Source organism: Ammospiza nelsoni, chromosome 3 (assembly GCF_027579445.1).
Source record: "Ammospiza nelsoni isolate bAmmNel1 chromosome 3, bAmmNel1.pri, whole genome shotgun sequence".
Taxonomy (NCBI): domain Eukaryota; kingdom Metazoa; phylum Chordata; class Aves; order Passeriformes; family Passerellidae; genus Ammospiza; species Ammospiza nelsoni.
This window is the reverse complement of record NC_080635.1, coordinates 6,851,341-6,869,785: the sequence shown is the minus strand read 5'-3', so window position 1 is coordinate 6,869,785 and position 18,445 is coordinate 6,851,341. Positions and strand designations below refer to the sequence as shown.

The 18,445-nt window shown below is 36.9% G+C and overlaps 1 protein-coding gene across 4 annotated transcripts in view; it reads right to left on the bottom strand.

Annotated features, from left to right (window-relative positions):
- Positions 1–18,445, bottom strand: part of CDC42BPA (CDC42 binding protein kinase alpha) — a 181,351-nt gene that overhangs the window by 79,092 nt on the left and 83,814 nt on the right. For all 4 annotated transcript variants that reach the window (XM_059467385.1, XM_059467384.1, XM_059467382.1 and 1 more), the window contains one exon: positions 700–793. In XM_059467385.1, the coding sequence (XP_059323368.1) occupies positions 700–793 (94 nt within the window). The remainder of the gene's footprint in view (positions 1–699; positions 794–18,445) is intronic.

The following is an 18,445-nucleotide window of genomic DNA, read 5'->3' as shown; positions in this document are numbered from 1 at the left end:
CTGTCATACTATGTCCATGTATATATAACTCTAGTCCAGCATTCTTGTCATAACAAGAACAACTAAACACAAGCAAAAGCTTCTAAATTCATAAAGAAATACTTAACCATCCAACTGCAGTAATAGGCAGCCTAATAATTTACTTTTGCTAAACTATTATCAATATTTAAAAACAGATAAAGGACAGAACTGTCAATTGTCAGGACTAGAGCCAGCAAGCAATTAGAGATTTGGTAGTCACATATATTAGGTCAAATACTTTGTAATCCTCTGGGACATGATTAAACATAGTGGAATTACATTCTAGTCACACTTAATGTGCAAATTTAAATGGACTAGAAGAACATCATCCCATTTCAGTATCTCATCCTGCTCATACTACAGCTTACATTTTCAATAAAGATTAGAGCTCAGAGCTTAAAACTGAGAGATTCATAGTTCATAAACACCTACTTGGCATTGACAGCACAGCTTCCCTTTATTTATTCATGAGCTGACTGTATGCTAAGAAGTTCTTAATATACTGCAAATCCAAGCAGTCTGCAGTTGAATTTTCAAGAAAGTCAATTATATACCAATACCACTTACAGCTCCATTTCATTTGCCATAAGGCACCTATTCCCTTTATTAGCACACATTTTGTGGCCATCAATGGACTACAAAAAAATATTTAGGAATGTATCATTCTTTCTAATTTACCGTTCCATCTTCCATCAGTTTCAGACAAGAACCAAAATCTGCTAATCGAATATGTCCATTCATATCCATCAAGATATTGTCTGGTTTTATATCCCTGCAATAAAACAAATTCCAGGATTAGTACAAAATGTACTGCATTAGATGTATTCCAAGCATTAACTCTGCAAGTCTTTTCATTGAAAACCAGCAACCCAACAGTCACTCATGATATGGTGAAATTTGCACTAGAGACATTTCATGAGGCTGTAGATCAGTCAAATCCTACAATGCTTCTTAATTTTAGCAACAATTGTGTAGTTAAATTCCTCTCATGTCTCAAGGGTAGGCAGGAGAATCTTATTTGCTCCGAGCTTTTGTATATAAAATTTTAAAATCATCTGAAGAATTTTAGTGAAATGCTCTCAAGTGGAAGATGCATGCTTATAGTGGAGCTGGAAAACAACCCCTAGATTTTACAACAGAACAAAGGCCAATGAAATACTGAAATAGTTTACACATTTTTAGATTTGCTGTCTTTCACTGACATTCTTGTCTCACATGCATCTCAGCTCACTGTGCACATCTGTCATGCTTCTGCTGACATGACCATGGTACACACCACTGCAGCTCTGCCTGGCCACACTCTGGCTGCCCCACTGAGCTCATGATGCAGATGGAACTACCCTTCTAAGCGGGCAGCATCATAAACATGTAATAAATTCCTCATATAATAAACTCCTCATATTGTAAACTTGGCCTTTTTTTTGTCTCAGGCTTTTCCTAAGTGTACTGAAATACAGGTAGAGTGTATGTTCCAGTGTACAGCTGAGTAGGATAAAAGCCCTCAGTTACCAGAGGGACATTTGTTGTTCAACTTGTAAACTAGGTTCAAATGTTGAAATTTCTTTTCAATTAAGTATAGATATTAAAAACACACATCAAGCTACATTTTAAACATATCTGACATTAGATTCTTACACCATCCTTATCTATTATATTCAAAGCATAAGTTATGACTGTATGAATACAGGTCTACAAATATTTTCTCATGGAATATTTTTAAGATATAAGAACAAAGCTCCTAAAAAAACAGCAAAAAAATTAATTCCTCACTTTGCTTCACTCCCCAAACAACTTATAAAATGAATGCCACTGATTGCTTTACAGACAAATCTCAAAATATTCACAAGCTAAATGTTCACATTGCATATGAGAGCAAATTTTGTTGTTTGGATTTTGATGTTGGGTTTGTGGTGGGTTTTTTTTTCCCCCAACTAAAAGTCGAGTTATAGACAAGCCTTACTGATCATTTACAACAGAAAAAAAAATCAGAATCACACTTTGAACAACATTATAGAACCTATGGCGTAAGGGTGTCACAGTGTCACACACTTGGTGACAATAAATATGGCAACAATTTGTTGTTTGGAAGAAAATAACTTCCTGAATTTGTGTTACTCGAAGAAAACCAGATAGCAGCACATGCTGAAAACAAACTTAAGGCACCTTTTAAATGCTCAGAAATATTTACAAAGTAGAAAACAAACACTGCAAGAAATCACACTTTCACAACTTGCAAGTGAGCATAAAGACAATTCTTTACAAAGTAAATCACAAAAATAACTGAATAACTAAATAACTGAGTCCATTCTCATAGGACCATTCCTCCACTTGATTTTTGCTGACACTGAATATGCCAAAGAGTTACAGCCTCCAGACTGAGATAGTTGTGTTTGTTTTGCACTCGCCCACCAAAAACATTCCTTAAACACGTTTCTAAATAAAAACAAACACATGGCATTGAGACTGCTGGAATTATAACTTCAGTTTAAAACACTTTGCAAAAACATGCACCTAAAATCCAGTTCCTCCTAGAAGCTGGACCTAGTTCAAGCTAAACAAAAACATGAGTCACCCTTGAGGCTCCATTTATCCACATTCTATCTTTTAATATATTCCCAAGAGAAATAATAATAACATTAATAACCATCATCATCATCCCAACCTCTCCCATTCAATCTCACAAAACAGCAAGAAAAAATGAAAAATCTCATTGTGTTGTCAACACTGTGCAAAACCAAACCTGCAAACAACACTTGAAGGAACAACAATTTCTTGCAGAGTGGCATTTGTAATGCTCAGTAATAACTTCATAAGAATAATTTTTACAGCTAAGGAAAAAAGAAAAGACCAACTTAATAAAAACAAATTCTTTTCAGCTCTTGTAACAGAAGCTATGGGCTATGAACAACTGTTCTGAATTCTGAGCTACATTAATAAAAGACAGTTTGAAAGACAAGAATTGCTGGTACCTGCAGAGCAGAGTAGGCTATAAGCAAAGGGAAAGAAAATTATGAGCCCCAGAGGGAAACAAGGAACAGGAGTAATTATTGCCAGTGTAACTGAAGAGTGTGAAGGTGGTGATTACAGGAAAAAATCATGTCTTAAACCCTGCATCTTTACTGGGCCTGCAGCAGCTAGATCGCATTAGAATGATGAGTTTTGTTCCAGGTTTTCTTTTGAATGACATTTGTTTACTCCCTTTAGTGATCAGAGCTGATCTATCGCCTGTTCTAAAGAGAATATGGTATTCTCTCTTCACATTCACTCCACCTTCCCCAGCTTATCCTAGTTTCTTCAATGTATGGACTGGTTCCTTCTACTTCCATCTCAACTGCATTTTTATTCCTATCTCTCCTACACTCACGTCAAAAGCTGAGATGTCCAATCCTTCACAGCCTATCAACCCCAAATTTCCTCCCTTTCTGTTTCCTCCTTCCTCTCTCACCTTCTTCACTCCCAAGTCCTCATCTCCCTGCTTGCTCAAATTTAAGTAATCTTGTTTTTTATCCCATTTCAGTTCTCAGCAGTCACTATTTACTCACAGTCCTGTTCCACCGGCTTCCTATTCCTGTGATACAGGACAACTGTATCCTCTTTCCTCATGTCCAGTTCCTGTCCAATTTGCATGGCAATCTTCTTTGGCACCAACAGGAAGAGAACAGGAACAGTAACAGAGACACTCCACACACTCTCTAGTGTCTGTTTATCAGCATCTCTCCAAATTCCTTCAATATCACAGCTCTGAAGCAGCACAAATACAGCAGAAGAAAACTGAAAAGTATTTAGGGATCAAACTCTGCACACAGTGGTTTGGAACTCATAAGAACTGGAATATTGAGGGAAAAATTATAACCTGAAAATATCTAGGTGGGAGAAAGAGGAATATATATCCATGGAAAATATATCCATGACTCATGGAGGATTCTCTCCTATATTTCAAGTCTCCACACCCCATAGTAGAAGATTTTCTCACTGGTTTTGTAATAATTATTTTATTAATTGAAATTCTATATAGGAAAAGCAATCCATGATTCTTGATTTTATTTCTGGAAAGAGGAACACTTATGGCTTCAGGCAAACACTAAGGAAGGAAAATTCCAGATTGAGTACCTAAAATCTGGCAAAATTAATGAGCAAATAATGAAAAGTTATATGGCTCAATGAATAGAGCACTGGGCTGAATCTTTGTAGATAAGAATTACCAGGTTATTGTGGGCAGGCCATTTAAACATCACTCAACAAGAACCATGGTGCTCAGTCAAGCAATTAGTATCATCTGGCTAGAAGGCTGTAGAGCCCAAATACCCCACTAACTCTGTAATTAGTTCACTGCAATAAAAGGTCAGCCCACTTGAAATATGAAATACTAATTCACTTTCAAGAAATATAAGCATTTGAAAGGTATTTTATGAGCCAGATTTCTAGTGGGAACAGGTATTGAATTGCTCTGACACCACTGTGCTTCTCTGGAGACCCTGACCAAGTCCCCGACAGTTCAGCCCCTCTCTGACAGAAGCTTCAGGGGAGGAACCTCAATGTGCAAGGGGTACAGGCTGCCAGAGCTGGACCTGCACGAGCCAAGCTACCACAAATTCTTCAAATATGCTCCACACTGAATTAAGGGCACACCAGAACTCAACATACCCAAAGAAACCAAAGGAAACCAAAGAAACCTTTTTTTTTTTTTTTTTTTTTAAATAAGTGATTTAACAGCACTGAAGGAACTGGAAATCTGGACCAAAAAATTTCTCTAGAAACAGATATGTCAATTTAAACTTGGACTTCAACAGTGTCCAGGAGCAAATTCTACTTTTCTGAGCTTTGTAGGCCTTGACTGTAGGAGAAAATCAGCACTGCACAGCAGCTTTGGAGAATGCAATAGGAATAAACAGTGTGTAATACTGAACACTTCACTTGCACTGAAATGAGCAAAGGCTAATGAAAAAAAGAAAGAAAAATCTCGAATGAATTCTTCCTTATAATGCTTCTTAGTTTAATGTGGGGAGCTGTTCTTCAGATTGGCATGTTTACCCAGATGACTTCACTCACCCCTCTTTAAAACCGTTTACTTTCTTAAGCTGTAATTAAAACCCAAACATTTTACATACTAACTATGTTAATATAAACAACTTTCTGAAATAGGACTACAGCAGATACCTGGATTATTGCCATTTATTTTGATTTCTCTGTTAATGAGCCAGAGTAGAATTTCATTTGTTCAGTAAGACTCAAGAAAAAGTATTCCCTCTGAGACATGCTAAATCCATAGCACATTCCAGCTGTAAAATAAACTAAAAAAGAATTTTTAATACATGTGAACGTATTTTTTTCCCCTGGATTTATTTCTTATACTAAAGGAAACTTAAGGAATAGTGAGGTCTTGCATATTGCACTAAAATATTTGCACTAAAAAATACTCTTAAGCTCCTTACAACTTAAATTATCTGATCATCTTATGGTTTCAAAGCATATGGGTTCCTGAGTTTCACCTATGTCATTCCTTGAATCACTGGATCACTGCAATTCTGTTCTTTTCAAGACCACGTGAAGTTCCTCAGGTCTACAGATCAGGAATCAGCAGATATAGAAGAATCTTAAAATTTTGTTTCGAGGGCAGCTTTATGGAGGAGGGGACCAGACAAACAGAATGGAAGATGCATCAAAAACAGAGGGACAATTATTGCAATTGTATCAGAATGATTGAGCAGCAGTGGTGTCAAACACTACCAAAGGCTGTGCCAGTGGGTCAACCCACAGGCTTGTATCTTCTAAGTTTGTGTGATACAATTCCTAGTGGCATTAAAGATTTTGTGACCAGTGTTATGATGGAAATTTACTTGGTTTAGTTATTTATCTGTATTACAATTTCTTCTTTCAAAAAAATAAATGATCAGCCAGAAATGGAGGAAGAAGCGAGTCCTTCTCCTCAAGATCAACAAAAGTGGCCAGATGGAACAAGTGGGAACCTCTTAATATGTCCAACACGTCTTCCTTGGAATAAATTTCAGATGCTGATGAACTTTTATTTATGCTGATGGACTGTCCTTGCATACAGAGCTGAACTCTTAAAAAACCAGGAGAACTGAAATGAGAATAAAGGGACTCACACTGCTCTAAATGCACGATGTGAGCTAAGCCTGAATAAAGGAATGGACCTGTCTAAAATCAAAGGAGCAATTTGATAGCTGAGCTACTAGTTTATCTGAGCCCAGTAGATAACAAAGAGATAACCTAGAAAACAACTTTTTATTTCTAATACTAACATTAGAAAAGCATGGAAATCAATTAATTTTCCTTAACAGGTCACATACCTCAAGACATGCTATTTTTGAATAGCAAGGAACAAAGTGAGTAGCTCAAGTGAATTTTTTTTTCTGTGAAAAATTCACATGAACAGTATTTTTAATGCTACCAATGCAAATTAAAACACAGCATTTGAGAAAAACAAATTAGTTTCAGGTCTAACTGCTGGCACAGAGAAACTGATGCAGAAAGCTTATTACCAATTAAAGATTTCACAGTACATTATTTGCTCATTGCATATGCAAGAGCATTCCCCAAAAGTATAAATCAAAAGATTAAAAGCAGACATCATTGATTATAATTATTCACTCTTACAACAAGAAATGCCATCCTTTGCCAAGTTACCTACTTTAAGAAAAAACACAACCAAGACTTCACAGCCAGAATGCCTGGACTTTTTATCCAAAATTCGTTCAGAACACAAGATTATCCTTAGTCAGGACAGAAGTTTGGCAAACTGCTTATTTCACTCCCTTCTGTTGTTTCAGGCAGACTTTCCCTCCATACACCTCTCTCACACAGAAATGCTACATCCATGATTAAAAATGAAGACATTTGATTTTGGCAGCACTCCACTGAAATGGGAAAATTTGGTGCCTGTGAAGATTTTATTAAGGCATTCAGTGATGCTCTACTGACATCTTGCTTTAGATACACAGAGTGAAACAAATGGTGAACTCCCATCAAGAATGCTGGTCAAATAATGCCTTTTTTCACAGTCAAAGGTATGGACATTGATGTCCAGCAGGTTATTTCTGTTTTCCATTACAGTGGACTGGGTTATATCAAAGTCAGCATTGCCATATTCTGCCAACTCTGGTTTATCTGAATTCTGATGAGCAAAAGTAGAAATAGGCTCCATCTGGCAGAAAGACCAATGTGCACTGAGCCAAATTAGATTTGGACAGTCGGCAGTTATTCTTTAGCAATCCCAACAAGATAGGCTGCACAAGATAGCAGCATGAGAAAACTGGAATATGTTGTACCTCATTAACCATGCCTCTTATCAAGCCTCTACTGTGCCTTCTCCTAAACAGACACTCCTCCATTTTTGGGTGAAATCCAAAAAGCGCGTATTTCGATTGAAACCAAAATAATTTAAATAACTTTGATCTTAGCCTTATTATTTGTATAGCACCCAAACCATTGCAGCATGTTTGTGTACTAAACAAAACCTGCTTCATGTAAAGCTGACAAACTAAAGCTTACAAGCAAATAAGATGCAGTAGCCTTGCATACAGCCCTGAAGTCAACAGGAATAGCCAAAGATTGAACACTTCAGAATTTAAGACTTAATAAGAAGAGCAGCTATAGGGGGGGAAAAATGCCATAATCAACCTTATCTTACAATTATTTTTTTAACAGTATCTTAACAGTGTAAAACTCCCTTGTTTTGTCTTTAACTCTTGATAATAAATGATTATGTATGTGCTGTTCCAGAACCACACAGTAATTCACCTCTGCTAAAAGCATCTCTCTATTCTAAGCAGCAGGAGACTCCTCTAAATCTCATTACATTCAATGGACAGACACTCATCAATTAGTTGGAAACATCAACCAAACCATGACAATAAAGGCTCTAGATCTGTGATATAGTCATTATTTATTGATCAGTGTGGATAATTTTATATTCATATTGTCACACATCCTAACCGAATTTTATTCTTAGTAATATCACAAAACTAAATGAAAAACACTACAAAATTCAAGGTTCCAAGTACTCTGTGCAGTACATTTGGTGCAGCACCTACAGAATCAGATACTTTCAAACTAACTTATTTCCACACCACACTTTCTGCCAAAGTGTACTTTTTTAATCCCTTATCCAGACAGAGAGCTAATTTCAGTTTTCACTAAAAATAAGGTAATTACATTACATTTTTCTTTTACTATGAAGAATCTGCACCACAGACTTGAAGCATATAATGCAAAACAGATTAAACTGAACACTCACCCACACTGAGTTTTTTGTGTGGTAACACAAAAAGTAATGAATTTAAGTACCAACGAAAGATACTCAGATGAAACATTAGAACCGATTGGTTCAGGAAATGCCACCATCTCCATCACTTTTCTTTCAAAACCAGTTAGACAAATGTCTGTCAGACTGGTTTAGCTACAGCCTGATCCTGCCTTGAAGCCCAAGGAAAGCACTAGCTGACCTCTCCAAGTCCTCTCCCAGTCCTTTGCTCCACAGCCTTTAATTTCTGCCACTCAGACAAGTATTCTGGACACAACACAGTGTTTACCTTATGGTATCCAATGTTCTTTATGAATTTCAAATGCTAATAAAGGAAATAATAACAAGCAACAGGGAATGAGTACATCAGCCAACACATATATATCTTGAGTTTGTTCAGGCACTCATATTCATTCCTGAACACTTGAGCAGAGTGTAGTTACTGGCTTATAAATATATGCTCCACCACATCATATTATAATATCCCAGAATTAATTTACCTCAGAAAAATGTCTCCCTGTGGGCTTTGTGCATATGTATTTGTTTCCAAGTAATGGATATCTCAAACACCATAACAGTTGCAAACCAAAAATAATTATTTTTAAAAGCTGCTCATGTCCATTTTCTTCCTTCTTTTAAAAAAAGTAAGTAAAAGGGGTGATTTGAAAAATTCTTTTGGATAAATGCTTGGCAGCTACATACTCCCCATAGCTACTGTCTTCATCTACAATGCTGAGCAGCTGACAGAACCAGATATCTATGGAAAAAACCCTCACATGCAGGTCAGGCCCCTCATGCAGCATTTTAAAGAGATGTCAGGGTGAAGTCACTTGTGATTGCCTAGGGATTATTTCTATTGTCTTGTCAGCTTTACAGACTAAAACTAGGAGCACACTGCGCTATTTGATAACCATTGTAAATTTGGTTCCTTACAAGGCTGATTTACAGATTGATTTTAAATGCCAATGCAATAAATCAAAGAGTGGTAGACATTATCAGAAAGCCAATTCCTGATGTCACAAACAATCAAGCATGCAAGACAAAGTCCAATGCATTCTGAAACTTGAAAAAGTTCATATTAAAAAGTAGAAGTTAATTTCCATAGGAACTGTTAAAAACAAATTGAAAAACCCAAACCCAAGTGACACAGGCCTCTCACAGTGGATCAAGAATATAGAAGTTCATAACTTTCCTCAGGCTTGACTTGTAGCAGAGTTACTGGTATTAGACAAAAAAACCTTGTAAGGACTCAAATATCAAATTGAGCACACAAAGTATTGAACATTTGAATGTTTAATAATTCATTATTCTTGAACAGAATAGTATTATTGAGTAAAATTTAATGCATGAAAATATGAAAGCCTTGTACCTCATTTCTTTTTGGGTAATTTTAGTAGTTTTTATAGTTATTCATGATGGTCTCTCCTGCTGCAAAAGACTGAGGTACAAGCACAGAAGTTTTGAAAGAGGAGCAAACAAAATCAGAGAAACAAAACAGGAATGTTTTTAACTATTTATTTTTGAGAAACAAAAACTGATTTGGAAAACAAATACTTGTTTTGAAAATCACAAAAATCAACACAGGAAATGAGTAAAAATTGCTATAACTGAATGTAATTTGTAAAAATCAAGGAGACAATGCTTGGGAAATGAGGTAAATATTCTTACATGAAGCAAGCTGTAACATAACCACAGCACAATACTGTAAACTCTGGAGGCACTGTGCTACTCAGTGATCAAAGCCAATCCAGAATTATGGGTAATTTGAAAGGACTACTCAAAAAATCCAGTGGGAAGGGGGTCTTGGGAATCCGCTCTCAGTGACCTTGCTCTGAGCAGGAGGGTTAGAGCAGCTGACCTAAAGAGCTCCCTCTCAACCCCACCCATCCTGTGATTCTGAAATTATGACTAAAGCTGCCTTCTTAATTTTATTTCACTAATAACCTTCTGATTTTGTTGTACCAAAACTCCTCCAACCTAATTCCTAAATGCAGTAACAGCAAAGTACTACAGGTTCAGTTGCAGCAGCCTACAAACTTCTAACTTCTTGTGGCTCAAGACATAAACAATCTTCAGCCTTTTAGCATTAAGAATATGTCTATTTTTCCACTGGAAATTGCAGTTCATCAAACAAAGATCAGCAAAGTCCTTCACTCTTTCTGCAGGGATATGACAGGTAAAACCACGAAATTATCTTGATTGTATCTTGACATTTAATAACAGGCTTACAAAATTTGTTAAAATTAAAAGCTTCCTTTCCCTGATCTAAAGTGTGACTAACAGAAAGCCCCTATTTATCCCAAAATGCTCAGCAATCAAGGTTAGTCTCTGACATTGCTCTGACAATGTTAAGATAATCAGTGCTGGCAAGATTGGCCTGAAGCCATCAGACACCACTCCATGAGCAGCCCTCCACACCACTGCTCTGTCACACAATTTTCTCTGTGTAAAAAGTCTTGGCTATCAGAGAAGGCTCATCTCCTCATAAGAACGCCTACAGCACACACATATGAGTGCAGATATATATTTAAGACAGCCAGGAGCAAAACAAGGTTTATAGAAAGACTTTGGGGTGGCAAAATATAGAAGAAATTTGCTGAAGATGCAAACTAGGCACTATCCTGCCTGGACTACTTATTCCAGGGCATGGATTACTTTTCTCACCATCCTTTCATGAGTTAAATTGTTTTGTAAATTTACAGTAACTAAATGCATGTTTTTGTATTATTATGAAAGACTATTCTCAGGAATACACATTCCCTAGAACAGAGCACTTCAATACATGCAGAAGCAAATTATTTAATTAGGGCTGCTTGCTTACAAAGGGTTCGTCAGAACCCAACTATTGCAGGCAGAAAATTCAAAATATGTGTTTAAATTATATCCTTATGTGACTAACTAACTGTGCCTACACTAAGAACATTGAAGCAACCTGAAATGAAGGAGCCTCTGGGAAAAATGGGATGGCAGGGAGTGGATTGCTCACCTAGCAAGGGGCCCTAAAGTAAAAGGGCACAATTAAAAATAGGCCATGAACCAGAAGCTGTGCCACCAAGCTATGCATGATTCCTGAAGGAAGAGCTGGGTACCTTCAATTTACACAGCACTTAGAAAACAAAACAAAAAACAGAGTTGATGTTTCTATCTCCATCTGGTGTTCTCCTCCTTTTCTAATGAGCTACAAATACACACAGCAGAGGACCTGGCTGAGGGCACTCACTATTTTTGCCTTTCTAACCTGCCCAGCTGTCACAATGCTTTTTTTGGACCTGATCACTCTGCTTATAGCTTCACATTCCTCAACAGAAACTCCACACCAACAACATTCATCAGGGAAAACTGCCATTTGAGTCAACATTGGAAAGAATAATGGCCTTCAAGCCCAAAGTTGCATGAATATTGAGAAACAACACCAAGTACATGACAAACAAGTAACTATCACAGAAGTGCATCTTGAGCACAGTTTACTCTTTTTTTTGAGGCATCCTATTAGTTGATACTTTGAAATACTAAAAACCAAACTAGTTTAAAGCTGATGGTGGTAGAAACAAGCTCCATTGAGCAGCCAATTTTAAATATTATGTTTATTCACTTCATATTTCAATGTAGTTACAATGGAATACCAAGCAAATTGCTTGAACTCTGCAAACTTCAGTTGACAGAGCTGTTTCTGGGTTGTCAGACTCTACTCTTTTGTGCCATTCTGTGTTTTTCCTCCAGAAGATGAGAATAAATATTATCATGACAATTTAAAAAGCAATAAAATGATAGTATATTTGCCTTGTTTTGCCATGTCAACTTTATTGGAATTCCATTTTGGCTTCTAAGAACTTAAGTAAACAGATTAAGAACTCCACAAGCACTACTACCCTCCAGCATATTCTAAAGATTAAAAAATTAAAGTCTGCTAAGTAAGGCTAATTCATGTCAAAGCTTTTAGATTTCTAATAGTATCATGAGTTACTGGTGGGTAAGGGAGTAGAAAGAGTAAGCTCCTTAAGAATGTTATGCCCATCTGTGAGTACCATCTGTCAAAGAAATCCTGCAAGAAGAGGCTAACAAGGAATCCAGAATATGCCCAGCTGCTGCACTGTAAATTACTACCTATGCTAAAAAACCTTAACACGTAGTTGTAGGCAGATAAATGTTTTCTTTCCTTTTGATTCTCATTTTAGATATGCAGTCTCTGCTCTTTGCTTTTCTGTACAACCACACACAGCCCCTGAAACTGCTCAGGGCATTGAAAAATTCTGAGAGTAAACCAAACATAAACTGAGGACTTGTACTGGTTTCCATAAAAACAGTGAAAGAACATTTTACATATTCAATTTTTGAAAAACCACTGCTGATACAAAGAAAGCAATTCACAGAAGAGTGTTCACTCAGAAGCTGTTTGGACAATCTAAAAATTTTTTAGTATCTATTCTTATATATATCTTTGTATGTATATCTGTATAAGGCACACCTACATGTATTTTAATTATCAGGGATATTTTTAAGTGCCCTGTGCTTAAGGAAGCTATTAGTTGCAAACCACTAGAAAATTTCTGGGACTGATCAAGAAACAAACTAACCTGCTGGGTCCACACTGCACCCCACAGCAACTCTTCCTTAGCCTTTTTCTATCTTCCTCCAGGAATAAACACACAGATAAAAATGCACTGAGAATTATGGGAGGTGAGAGAAAAAGAGGTCTGTGCAGAAATGAGTTCTGGGATCATTTAATGCTTTTTGTTTTTTCAAAAGAAGGATATACACTCTTAATATGAGGTTGATCTTCTCTCTCCCCCACACATTTATTTGATCAGCAATAAAAAACGATTAAAAATGTATTAAAGGGAGGGAGAGAAACACATAAAAAAGTAGAACATATTTTAAGGATACATAAAATATTCAGGAATAGGGAACACATTACAAAAATTTAAATGAATTGTTTGTTGTTCCTGAGTTATGTGGGAAACAGAACAAAGATAAGACGCAAAGCTGCAAGTAAACCTGGAGACCAAAAAAAATAGTTTACAAGGAGAAGAAAACCAATGCCACTCCAAGGGAACAAATATCAGCATCAAATACTTGCCACAGCTCTTCCAATATGTGAGGAGGCACTGCTATATCCTCTATGTTTCACATCTTTTACTGTTCTTCTCCCAAGCTAGTAGGGCTTTAGATTTCATATATTTTTTGAAAGACCGCCCAGCAGAAGAAGAATCTTTCTGAAAACAACACTACTACACAGCCATTTTAATGTGCTGCATGGAACCTCTGCTTTCTTCGTCCTTTGCCCAATAAAGGTTTATTCAGCAGTTACACAGATACCTGGGATTCTTCTTTTTTTTAATGGAAGTCAGTACTGTCAGAATACTTAGCCCTCTCCAAGAAAAAAGGGGGAGGTGGAAGCAAAGAACAAAACAGAACAAAGTATAGCTTTTCCAAATCTGCTTTCTACTTAACTGTGCCCTAAATTAACAGTATAGAGGTTAAATGCTAATAGCAAAGAAGATTCTTTCCCAGTGAGTAAGTAAAAAGTAGAACAGTGAGGAGCAAAGAACCTACTACTCCTGAAATAATAAAACTAAATTTAGGATAATCTCTCTTGCTTCCCCTCAGCTTGAATATGTCTTTTATTGTATTGCAAATATACAGTATAATATTTATTAGCTCTTGGTTATCCCAAAAAACCAAACAAAACCCAAAACAAACAAACAAAAAAAGCAATAACCAAAAAAAACCAGAACACCCAAAAAAAAAACCCCAAACCAAAAAACAAAACTGTGTTGAATGAATTCTATTTACAAGTTGTTAAATACAGCAGAAGATACTGCTATTGAACATAAGAAATGCAAAGTGACTGTTTTTAGGGACAGAGAGAAGGAGAGTAAAAGTCCCTATATATGTGCAGTGGAAGAAAATTTGTATTTCACTGGAAATTTAAATTACTTCATGTTATTATTCATTCCATGTCAACTACCAACCTGATCAATGCTGGTATAGGCTGAATCCAAGCCTTGCTGCAGAAAAAGAAAAAGTGAGTTCCTTACAGGAATGTACAGGCAGGGCTGTATGCTGACAATAAAAAAGCAACAGGACTGCAACATTTCCTGTGTGTTATTATTCCATAGCCAGGTGAGAAATCACATCATGACCCTCTCATGAAATCCTCAGCCAAGTCCACCAGAGGGAGGACAGCCCACAGGGTGGAAGAACCCAGCAGTGCAAGGAGCTCAAGAGGGACATAAATGGCTCTGAATCCATGAGGACAGCAGAAATGAAGAAACATAAAAATCCTCTCACCTCTGTCATGATGTGATTTTGTTTTTTAATTTGCTGAATCACTCAGGACTCCAAAAATGCCTTTTTAAAGAGTAAGAAGTAAACATTGTGCCTTGTTGCCCACTTCAGAATCGTGGTGGGAAGGCAGCCCCAAAGCACCACACTGCAGTGACCACACTGGGCACATCCAAACACAACCAACCTTCCCAAAATCCCAATACAGAGGGGCAGGGCAGAGAGACTTCTGTCAGAAACCCTACCCTGACTGCTGAAGGAAGATACATTGTACACTATTATTTGGCATTGGCTTTTTGTTTGTGTTCAGCTAATTTCATGGGAAATTGCAGAGGTTTGTTTCTGACCATGTCCAGGGGGACTGCAAGGTGAATTAGGAGACTCTCCAGAAGACTCCTCTGTGCCCAATACTTCTTAAAAGAGTGTGCATTTATTTATTTTTCTGTTTTGGGACAGGAAAGGGTGTTTTCCTTTTTGACACTAAAATGACATTCAAAATAACAGATTTCTGGCCTATATAATGAGGGTTTGGATTTTCATTTTGTCAGAGGTTCTTTTACCCTGTCTGGTTTTCAGACAGAGAATTTCAGTGAGAATTCTGTAAGGAACTGAGGTTCTGATCTTTCATCTGACCATGGGATGCCAAGCAAGATGTTACAGTCTGGGAATTTTTTCTCCTCACAAAGACCAGCTCCTTGACCCTTCTTTGCTGTAGAGTATAAACAAGACTGGGAAGGACAGAAAACAGTGAACAGCAGGATGAGAAGATGTGCTTCAAATTCCTAGTCTGCCTGTTGATTTTTTTAATAACAGCCAATTTTTTTTTTCCTGTTGTGCCTTTTTACATTTGATGTTCATACAAAAGCCATGGACTGCAGAAAGGAGGAGTTTGTCAGAGAAGTTTTGAGCCTTGAAAATGCTGAAAAGCAGCACCTTGTGCAGAGAGCAGAAGGGGAGGGTGGTAAGAGTCAGCTGGTGCTCAGGCAAGAGTCAGGTTTGCTGAAGCACCCAGGTGAACCACAAGCCTGCATCTCAGAGACAACTATGGAAAGTGATTCCAGCTTTTTCATTTTTAGTCCTATCACTGAATGCAACAACAGAATTCATATCAAGAAGTTACAATGAGAGAACATATAGCAGGAAACTACACACACCACAGCACTGCTGATTTTTTTTATTAGAGTTTAAGGATATGACTGATGTGCCTCAATAACATGTTGTATTAAAGAGAGATTCAAATTGAGAACTCCAGCTATTGAGTGAAAACTGTGGCTGAATTCACAATTTTAAAAGAAAGTCACAGAACACTATCCTAGAACAAACAATTATTTAGGAATATTCAAAAGTACAACACACACACACACCATCCCTCAAGCTCTCAGAGGTCACTCCCATCTTCCTCTTCTTTGTTTCCCTCTCCCCCATGCTTATTTTCTGTCTGGTCTCTTCACCATTTAAATGGCTGGTTCCTTGGAGGATCAAAGCTGCTATTTTTGAGTCACTTAACCTACAGTTAATCTCATTGTTGCTTGCCTGTTTAAGTGGAATTAGTTGGCCCTGGTGCACCTAATGGTTAAGGAGTCTGACAGTCTTTGGCTGTGTGTAATGTTACAAAAAGTGCACTTCAGAACTTGCATAATGAGCAGTTTTAGCTAGTTTTGCCTTTACTTCCTAGAGAATTCAGGAATATGTGACTTAATGAATGATGAATTAATCATTCTTGTCTAGCTGAGATTCAAGCATTGTTTTTCTTTCTGGAACCAAATGGAAAGCAAAAATTTTAAAGTAAGGAATAGCAATTTCTGACTTGAATTTATAGATACAAGTAGACTTGTTGTATCTATAAATGATTTATTAATATGATACATAGAGTTAATAAAAAATTTCATTTGGACATGTGTTACAGTTGATCTGCATCAGTAAAAGTCTGAATAAAAAAAAACTAGTTTTACTTGTTTGAAATGTATCCAGAAATGTAAAATCAAAGATCTTGGTGCCTGTGCCTCATCTCCAACCAGGCAACCCTTTTCTAAACTCACCACCAGCCAAATGGTTTTCAGCAGAAGGTTTATTTTAGAAAATGGGGACTTTTTTCCACCATTCTTCCACAATTCTTATGAACATTATCAACACCATTACCAAAGCATTATAAGAAAACAATGCTTCCTAAGTAATTTATCCACGTGCCTAACACTACTCTTTTGCACATATTCACGGACAGGTTCCTATTCTGTGTTGAAACATCAGAAAGCAATGGTCCCTACTTAAATACCAAATTTTTAGTGCTCAATTTGAGATGATCTGTTCTAAATAGATCATAGAATACCAGGTTGGAAAGGACCACAAGGATCATCTGCTCCAACCCTCCTTGGCAAAAGCACAGCGAAGACAAGACAGCCCAACACCCTGCAAAACTGATAGCCAACTCAATGCTGGCTCTTTTAATAAACATGACACTGCTTAAAATGGTCTTTCTTCTCATGGCTCTGGAACCAAGCATATAAAATTATGTAACAGTGGTTAAGCACTGCCTGCCCAGAACTGAGATTCGAGTGTCACAAATATTCACCGAAATAAAATTGTGGTTCAAAAAGATCTATTATATTAGAAATGTACCAAAAAAGTAAAACACAGAAGATAAGGCATTCAGAGTTCTTCTACTTAATATATGATGCTAATGTAATTACCAATTTCAGTAAGATTATTACTGAAGCTATTTCAATGTTGTACAAACTAGTATCTCACCATCAGCTACTTTCAGGCAAGAATTCTCATTACCATAAAACGCAAATTAAGACAAAGCCTGTAGTATTAATCCCACACTAGTGTGTGTATCTCAACCATTTCACACATGAGCTGCATTTTTACCTTAAATGTACATTCACTTTTCAGTAATGCTGCAATGTCTTCAAGCAGACCAGTTACAGAGAATTTCAATCATGACAGAACTCAAGAACTGCATCAGGATTGTGTCAAAATTTCAACAGGATACCAGAAATTGCTTCAATCCAGTTCAAGATGCTCTGTTTTCATGTGGGAATAGGAATTTCCTGATATTCTCAGAACAATTCTATTATTTCATCACTCTAGAGCAGCAGGATTAGAAGATCCTTTTGATGCTGCCAATAATATTCCATACACATGTTACTCTGCACTGATCTGGTACTAGGGAACTGAGAGGCAATAATAGAGATAAAACAAGTTTCTGAAATGCTTATTGATCTGAACCACACAAGCACAGCCAAAACATTACACAACATTCCCTAACCCACATAAATCAGCAACTGCAACGTGAAGACTCACTTGATGCTAAAGTAAAAATCTAGATTTTTTTTCCCCCCTACATGATATCCTCAAAAAAGCTCCAATGTGTTAAAGGTAATGTGTTAGTTTTGCCAAGACACTTTAAGATACACACATTCAAGTTAGTGCATACTGGTAGAAAGAAGACAAAAACATTGAGACGGGCAAAATTTTGGCAGGCACAAACACAGAAAGGTTCTGGCAACATCTTCATAAGGTAAGCAGGGAAATCAGCAATCTGTTTTGCATTCATGTAGTGTAGTTACAGGCAGAGTACAGAAGTTACTAAACAATAAAAAAAATTATGGGATGGAAATTTTGAATTTTGGTATATTCCCAGAAAAAGCAGGAAAATGATGGAACAAGCAGGATGGGATAACAGGATTATCTTGCCAGGGAAGCTGCACTGAGCAGCTTCTGTGCTTGTGTTTCTAATGAAGCTGGCATAAGTCTCAATTACAGACTCTTTTTAATTTAACATAGACTGTTAAGGTCAAACATAATTTATTATAAATCAGTTTTTTAATTCAAATTAAATCTGTGAGAAGGCATGCAAATGCGATACCACAACAC